Source organism: Austrofundulus limnaeus, unplaced genomic scaffold (assembly GCF_001266775.1).
Source record: "Austrofundulus limnaeus strain Quisiro unplaced genomic scaffold, Austrofundulus_limnaeus-1.0 Scaffold1324, whole genome shotgun sequence".
Taxonomy (NCBI): Eukaryota; Metazoa; Chordata; class Actinopteri; order Cyprinodontiformes; family Rivulidae; genus Austrofundulus; species Austrofundulus limnaeus.
This window is the reverse complement of record NW_013953726.1, coordinates 51,161-59,856: the sequence shown is the minus strand read 5'-3', so window position 1 is coordinate 59,856 and position 8,696 is coordinate 51,161. Positions and strand designations below refer to the sequence as shown.

General features: G+C 40.4%; 1 protein-coding gene across 4 annotated transcripts in view; it reads right to left on the bottom strand.

Moving 5' to 3' along the window:
* Window positions 1-1,130: 1,130 nt before the first annotated feature.
* LOC106534975 (glutamate receptor ionotropic, kainate 5) overlaps window positions 1,131-8,696 on the bottom strand; it is a gene marked incomplete at its 5' end in the record, with an annotated part of 26,975 nt that continues 19,409 nt past the window's right edge. The window contains 4 exon segments of one of the 4 annotated variants that reach the window (XM_014031804.1): window positions 3,495-4,498; window positions 5,152-5,188; window positions 5,708-5,874; window positions 8,091-8,219. In XM_014031804.1, coding sequence (XP_013887258.1) covers window positions 4,446-4,498; window positions 5,152-5,188; window positions 5,708-5,874; window positions 8,091-8,219 — 386 coding nt within the window. 4 annotated transcript variants of the gene reach the window in all.

Sequence of the window (8,696 nt, the reverse complement as noted above, 5' to 3'; positions counted from 1 at the left end):
AGAAAGAAAGAAAGAAAGAAAGAAAGAAAGAAAGAAAGAAAGAAAGAAAGAAAGAAAGAAAGAAAGAGACAGCAGGATTATGGGAATCCGGTAATATTTTGCATGAAAAATGCTGCATCAGTAAGCTCTCCGATTTTAAACATCTTTGTTTTATGAACACATTAATCAGAAAGACATTCTGAAAGAACTGTTATTCCAAAGCACATATATTAAAATAAATTGTGACTCATTCATTTGAGTCCTTTGGGAAGTGAATAAGCAGAAGGTTGTTTTTCCAGTAACCTACAGGGGGGAAAAAAAGTACATGTCTGAAGTAAAATCAGTGTTTGACCCCAGGACTTAAATGTTTGTTTTAAGTGTCATAGAAGAAGAAAACTGTTTAACTGAGTGGAATTTCTGTTGGTTACATCTGATCTAAGTGAACTAACCAAGAAATACACCTGATGACACAAACATGTCTGCGGTCCAGCTCGACAAATTTAGAATATCTTTTGATTTCTGTCTTTACAAATTTTAAACAATAAAAGTTACCAAACACTCATCAGCCCAGGTTTCTAAATCTGGTTATAAGGAAGTAAAAACATATATTTTTGATTTCATTAATGCATTAAATGAATTTAAACAAAAGAGGAAATATAGCATAAACATTTTTTTCTTCTTAGATTTTGTAAGATGGTTGTTTTAATGCATGAAACTTTCAGTGTTTTTAAATCAATTTGAACAAATAAAATAAGAAAAAGGAACAAGAACAAGTTATCCTTTAAAATTGAAATAGCTTACAATAAATATATTTAAGGGTCCAGAAAAAAAATAAAATGTTTTTTTATCTTTTATTGAGTCAGAATCAGTTTCCTCTCCAGTTCTTCTGCTCATCCACACACCAAAATTTTCTGTCCTGAAATTTACTTGTTAGTCAAGTTTTTTCGTCRATATTTAACCGTTTATCTCTACATCTCTAACCTAACCTGCACTTAATAAATTAAGTTACCAACATTATGCCAATCCTTAGAAGAGATCAACCTCCTCTTTCATTATAAAACCAATAATCTTGAACTTCTGTCACTCTGTAACAAAGCAACATGTTGCATTCTTCTACAGAAAACTGATTTGATTTTTTTCTGTTTTATGGTAAAAAAAAAAAAAAAACACCTTAACCTGTGATTGAACGAACAGAACTGCGTAAACTTTTCTTCACAAGTGGCACAAACGTCTCCCACTTTACAGAAACAGCTATGTGCTGCAGTTTTAAGCAGATGTTACTGAACTGGAAGTAATGGTGCATTAATGGGAGATATGTTTAGGCACACAGAAATCTGCTGGGGTGAAAAAACATAAGGATTTAGTTACAAATTGATTTAAATTTTGTGTCACATAATAAAGAGACATGACTCTTGGTTCAAGAGTGAGGAGAAATAGTAATTATACAAATGTTGTTTGTATAATAAATTCTGACTTTGGTCTTTTTTCATCAATCAGAACCATAAAAATAGGTGACATCTTTTAAATTTTTTTGTTATAAAATAAAGTTGCTTTTCGTCGTGCAGTTATAAATTATTTTTTAAGTAATTTTGTGCTTATTTAATCATTTGTGTCAATAATTGTTTTGGACAACTCATTCTCTCTGTGCTGTCTTGCATGCATCAATCCTCTGCATCTTTCTACTGTTGTGATCTCATTTATGTGCAGAAGAACATGCAGCCATGTAAACAAACATTAACACACACACTCTAATACACGCTGAYGTAATCTGACCCACATTGAGATCTAAAAGATGTTACTTTGTTGTGGTTTTATTTGTATGTATTCCTCATGTTTGAGTGACTGAATCAGAGCTCTTATTAAAGAATAATGATCATTTTCTAATTGTTTACTTTGATAAACCAATTAGAAGCGATCTGWAGAGTGTTCTGATTAGGGAGAATTGAAAAAAAAAAACTAAAATCCTCCAGTGTATCTGTTTAAAGAACTCTGCCACAGTGTTAACATGCAACTGATGAAGTGAAAAGCATTGATCATGTTGTTACAGTGCTGGCTCTACAGGGAGACGTGAGGTTCTGGCAGCGTTCATGATGAYGTTACCTCTGATACAAACAACTCAACTAAATACTGTTGCAGATTAGGTGTTATCCCAGCTGGATAATGTGCACCATCACGCTCCAAAAAATGCTTCAAAGAGCTCAATAAAGCACTGACCCAGCCAGGATTTCAATTCCCYAAATCCAAATCTGATCGAGCGTCTGCGGGATGAAAAATCCTGATCTATTCAAGCTCCCACCCAAACCCACAGAACCAAACGGATCTGCAGACAGAATCCTGTGACCTTGCCTGCAACTCAGTCAGAGATACTTTGATCTCTGGAAAGAGATATTTAGGTGTTTTGTTTTTGCACTCTTTTATAAATTTTAAATTGTTTTGGTTGATGTTCCACAAAAACAATTATTAAAAAGGATATAATTATCTTCTCACCCAGAGCGAAGCCATGTATGTCTCCTAAATCTATTCATCAGCACGTCTCTGTCTGCATTCCTCCCCCTCCTAAATGAGTCCCCAGCCACCAAGGGGAGTAATTAGGCGATCAAAAACTTGAAACAGTATCGACAAGGCTGAGTTGAGTTTATCACGTTGGCAGGAGTTACTGCCGCGGACAGCCAAGTCGTCGGTATGCTGAACAGTGAGTAGTGAAGCGGCTGCAGATACAGCCTGCTGGTGCAACAAAAAGCCCCTTAAATATGCCCAGAATTACCAGATCAGGACAAATCTAATKATGGAAAAAGTTCAGTTAGGGATTTCTCATTCAGACTCAGGAGTGCCGGTTTTACTCAGAAGCTCTTTCCATCTTTTATTTCCCTCTCTGTTCTTCTGTCTTGTTTCTCTGGCTCACCCCAGTCTATCTCATCTACGCTGTGTGAAAAAAGGTTGGAAGAAAAAGTAAAAGCTTGGCGAGGGTTACTCTGGATAACGAGGGACATTAATTTCACATTTCAAAGCTTCTTGGTTCCTCTGTCCTCCCTTTTCTGCGGCTGTCTGATTATCTAACGTTGGTAAAAGGTTTTTTGCTGAATACATGCTCCCTATTGAGCTATTAGAGACGGACTTACAAGACGCACAGATTTTAAACACAGTGTTAAAAAAAGACAGCCAACACTTTTCTTTGCTACTGTTTTGCACGATGTTGTCATGGTTTTATCGGACTTTCACATCACCCTAAAAGCAGCTTTGGGACACAGGGAGGGACACAAAACTCTTGAACAAAATTAGCTGCTGTCAAGGTTCTTAGTTTGTTAAAATCCACCGAAGAGTTACACAGAGTCTTTATTTATTCCCACTTAGAACAATGGTAACAAAACAAAGACAACAAAAGAAAAAAAACCCAACAGGAAATAATTCTCTGGAAGTCTTTCAGCTGCTGTTTTTGAGCCTATGTGAACACAGTACAGTACGTCCTCCAGACAGGCTTCAGTTTTTATTTATTTTATTTTTTATTTATTTTTTTCTTTTTTTATCAAAAATCAAGTTGGCTTCCAGTGAAGTCTCTATGAAGGAAAATCAATATCTTCAGGTTTGAACTTTGAATGAGAGGCGAGTAAGAAGACACAAGTAAACCATCCTTCAGTCCGGTCCAGTCCTTCTCCGATTTGTTCAAACTGGACTGATGTTCTGATCCGGTACTTGAAGCTCTGCCCGGCCTACAGTCAGTTCCGTAGCTGTCGGCCTCAGAACTGGAAGACCTTTTAGAGGTTTCACATTCATTTTTCTCCTATAAAACATATTTTTGTTTCTTGTGGGGTTCAACTTACACATTCTCACTCGCTTTTTTTGAGTTTCCCATGAAAAAAAAAACAGTTATTTGCCTTCTGACAACAACCCCCTGCTGGTTTGACTCTCAGTTCTGGTCTCCCAGCAGGTCTGTGTTGTTGCTGCTCTGTGGGGGGAGACTGCGACGCGGGGAATGAGGTGGGGAGCTGTGATGTAGCCGCCTCGGGCTGGATCCCCCTCCACCCTCGCTGTCTGTGTTGGATGAGGATGGGGGTGGGGGTGGAGGTAGCCTGGGCAGAGGGGCAGATGAGGGCGGGATTCTGGTGGAGGCTGATCCTAAACTGCAGCCTGYTCTCAGGCTCTGGATCCGTCTGCACTCCTGACAGATCCTCACATGGGCGCAGCTGCGGGCAGGCAGCATCACGGGGGTGGGGGCAGGGGGAGGCGGGGTGGTGTTAGCGCCCAGTGGATCGTCCAGGATCCGCTGGGGCCCGGGGCCCAGCTCTGGAAGTCCTGCCCCTCCTGCTCCACCAGTCAGGGGCCCAGCTCCGCTGTACAGCTTGCCGTTGCTGAGCCGCATTTCCCGTACCAGCCGCAGGGGCCGAGGGGCCCCGAGAGCRATGCGGGTGGGGTGTCGTAAGGCTGCCGAGCTGCTCAGGGGCCGGCGGCGGCGCATTCGAGAGCTCTTCCTACAGGAGACGGCGTTTCGGAACTCTGTGATCATCTCTTGACAGACAGACACCTGGAGGTGAAAAGGAAGGAAGGAGAAGGGAAGAAGGAAAGGAGGGGCAGAGAAGGGAAGGAGGCAAAGGTAGAGGAGGTGCCACAGACACAAGTAGGCGGGCAGCACAACAGGACCGTACATAAATGAGGTAGAGAGAAAAATAAAATAAAAAAAATAAAAATTCAAAGGAAACGCAAAAAAGCTCAAAAACAAGAGGGCAGCGCCGAGAAAAACAAACACAGTGGGTGTGTTCAACAAAACATCGCAGGTGAAACAAAGGCACAGGGTGACAAATGGAGAAATGGTTGAAAACAAGAACAAAGAGTAAAGAGATGATGGGAAGGATGAGGAGATGGATAGAGATGAGAGAATGTTTAAGAAGCAGAGAGAGTTATTACAATCTAAATACACAGAACACCTAAATAATCTTTAGTTCATGGTGGTATGAACGAACAGGCCGGCCTGAAAACTCAGATGAACATTTACAAAAAAAAAATAAATAATAAATTTAAAAAAAACACTCACAGACACACATTTAAATTCCATAAATCGCTTTCATCCAACCACATGATTACTGTTATTTGAACACATGGCAAACAAAAATGCACCAACTTATTGCAATTACGGACAATCACTTTCATCATAAGTATGATCAAGGATCATGTGCTCACATAAACAGAAACAGTACTCGTTCTTGGAGAACAGACACTGATGGCCGAATGACAGGAAGTGTGTGTGTTTGTGTGTGTTTTAGAAAAGTAGAGGGAGACGCACAGTGAGATGGGTGAGAAGTAATCCAATAATGGGAACGAAGAATACCAGCGTACATGTGAGGCATGTAAAAGAAGATACATCATGACATTTAATGCCAGGGGGAAAAAAGATCACTCTACTTCTTGTATGCAAGCAAATATTGGCATTTCTCAATATTGCTTATCTGATCTGTTAAGTTTAGCTTACAAACACTTGCTGCCACACAGTTAGACACCAAACACTTAAAGGGCACAGCAACGTCAAAACAGGCACAGCATGCAGCAAATTCCTCCACTTGTAATATTTTTGGACATCATTTGAACATTTTTCTTATCACATCTATAAGTAACACATTGCACATCAAATATCAAGATGCACACAGACTAAAGAAAGAAAGGCAAACGAAAATATACACACTTTTGCACACAAAGAAAATATAAGTAGAAGAGCTGGCGAGATGCCATGTGAACCTACTGGGGTGTGTCTGTGGGGTCGGCGAGGGCAGGTATGGGGGCATACCTCATCGGTCTCTGCTGAGCGGCGCGTCGACCACACAAACTCCATGATGGCCACGAACACGGCAATGATGAGGCCACAGATCAGCACTACGAAGATACCCCCAATGTTCTCCATGCCCAAACCTAAACCAGACCCGAAGACGCAACGTGAGAGGACTCAAACTTAAATCACACGATCACCAACAGTTTATTCACTAACTCAGTTTTTACCCTTCAAATTCTGCCTTTATTTCATTGTTTTATTTGTTTGTTATTTTGTCCTGCCTCAATTTCATGAAATGTTATCGCCCACGTTTTTTTCTTTCCTTTTTTTTTTACTGGGTCAACTTGACTTTATCACATATCAGCTAAACAAACAGCTAATAAAAGTCAATTTATTGTAATACTCTTGTAAAAATAGAAATAAAGAGAGATTTGGCTGCATGTATAATTCCTTTCATTTGTAAAAAAATAAAAACAAACAAAAGCTGAGCATGTAATGGCAGTTTTATAATCTCCTGTTTTGCTTTCATAACCTCCACATCTTGACAGACCATCTTTAATGGGTCAGAAAAAAGGGCTGTCATTCTGCTTTATGTAACATGTAAGGTTAGATTTTTTTAAGCTTGACCCACAAATGGCTCTGAAAAAATTATCTAGATTTCTCAGCCCCTGCAGCTTCGTGTCTGCTTGTCTTCATAATGTCTCGACTTTTTAACATAAACTGTGCAGATGTTTGTAGATATTTTTGCAATGTGTGCAAAGTGGTTTTGTCTTTTAGCTCCATCCCATTAACCGATGGATGGATTTTATTAAAACTCTCAGAAGGTAATCCTTCAATATACACCTACAACCGATTTGCTTTTGGTGTCAGTTTGATTCAAGGTGGCCATCACAGCTAATAGATTTTAGTCGACACAAAAATAGTTTTAACTCAGTCAGTTTTGCAGCTGGCAATCTAAAATTGAATGTCGCTGAGAAGCATCCTCACTATGAAGCACTAACARATCACGTGCTTTCTTTGTTTTTAAACAGCTATGTGCATCTTAGGTCTTATACACACCCGATAGTCTGGTTCGATTTGGGACCAAAATTGCAAGATTTGTTTACATTTTCTCTTGGTGCAGTTTGTATTCACACTGCACTGTGTCAAAGGAACTAAACCCTGTGAACAACCTGCCCCCCACCCACCCCGCACCATGAACCACTGAAGGAATCGACACAAAATTCTCAGAAGAAGACTCTGAGAGCAATTTCCTTCATCACAAAATGTAAACAAACATGGAGTGACATCAGATTTTAGTGGTTGTGGGATTTACTTCTTGATTTTGACAAATGTGTCAAACAAATAGTCTTCAACAATGAGCTCAAGAATATTGTTTTCCACACTAGATAGCTGAGACGGCTCTGTTTGAGGTGGAGTTCACCGAGTAGTAGCAGCCGGTTCGGAWGTTATCAGTCCATTAAATGGACATTATTAGCAGTTATCAGTCCCATAGAATGGCTTCAGACTGTCCTGACAATGCCCCCTAGTGGGTTACCAGTGCCGTATACGTTGGAATGCAACAATCTGCTACCGCCGGAGTCCGGTCTACGTTATCGTATCCTATGTAATTTTCTCTAAAACAAATCTTAGTGGTTTTATGTCTCATACTAACCAGCTGACAGTCTGAAGCCATTCTATGGGACAGAGAACCCACTAGGCGGCACAGTCGGGACAGTCTGAAGCCATTCTATGGGACTGATAACGGCTAATAATGTCCATTTAATGGATGATRACATCCGAAGCGGGTGGTAGGGGTGCATCCCACTTCACAGCAATGATGTTCACCTTATACAGACGTTGAGTGAGRTATTTACAAGATGAGTTTATTACTCATAATGACCTGCGTTATAGTCCGCTTCCTGCTTTTGYARCGGTCTCTRGTCYGTTTGGCATTTTGGCGTTCACACATACATTCGAACAGCACCAGAATTCACTTTATCTGAACCGAGACCTACGTTTGCAGGYGGACCAGAGTTMGATTRCGTGTTCCCACCTCCCCAAACAAACCAAACTTTCCAGGCAAACAAASTAGAGTTTGATTAAAGCGGACTAAACAGGGCTGGTGCAAAGACACCCTTAGTGCCGTTACTGGCTTTAATCTTGACATGCTCGTTAAACTTTAAGTAAAAGCTACTCTCAATAAAACTCACATACACACCCTCTGCCAGAAAACATTTGGGAAACTAAACTGTCCAGTTGTCCCTTCACTGGAACATTAGGTTGGATATCAGCCATTGACTGCTCTGTGTAGAGAGCGAGGAAACTTTTACTGGGGACATTTCAGAGGATGAGGGGCGGAGGAAAAACAACTCACCCTTGGCACGATGATCCTCCTCTTTAGGACACTGTCCTCCCTCCCACCACCTCCTCTTCAGGATCTCCAGCCTGTTATTCTCCTGCATCTGGAGGATGGCCTGCGTGATCTCCTCTCTGAACGGAGACCCTGGCACATGACGAGGAASCAAGAAACGGGATGAAGGATGACAATGTGCGGTGAAAGAAAGGGTGCTGTTTCAGACCAATGAGCATCAGAGAGCAGAACACAGAGTCAAAAGAAAGAGAATTGCCGTGTCTGGCTTTGAAGTGGATACAAGAGATCGTGTGGTAAGAAGAAAGGGAAGATTAGGGAGATAAACAACGAGATTACAACCAGAGACAGAGACAGCGGTGCAGCTGCTGCTCGAACAAATGATGTGATGAGTTAAATACACAACAGCAGAGTGGGAGGATTTAAAAGGTAATCTGACTAAAATCTGCAAATATATTTTTTATGACACCATATTGATATCAAATCATAAAAATGGTTAAATTCTCAGTAAGAAACATTCTTAGAAAAGCCTCCATTTATAAATGAACTTGGTTTGGAAGCAGGAGTCAGCTGACTCAGCTGAGACTATAAATCTAATAATAATAATAATAA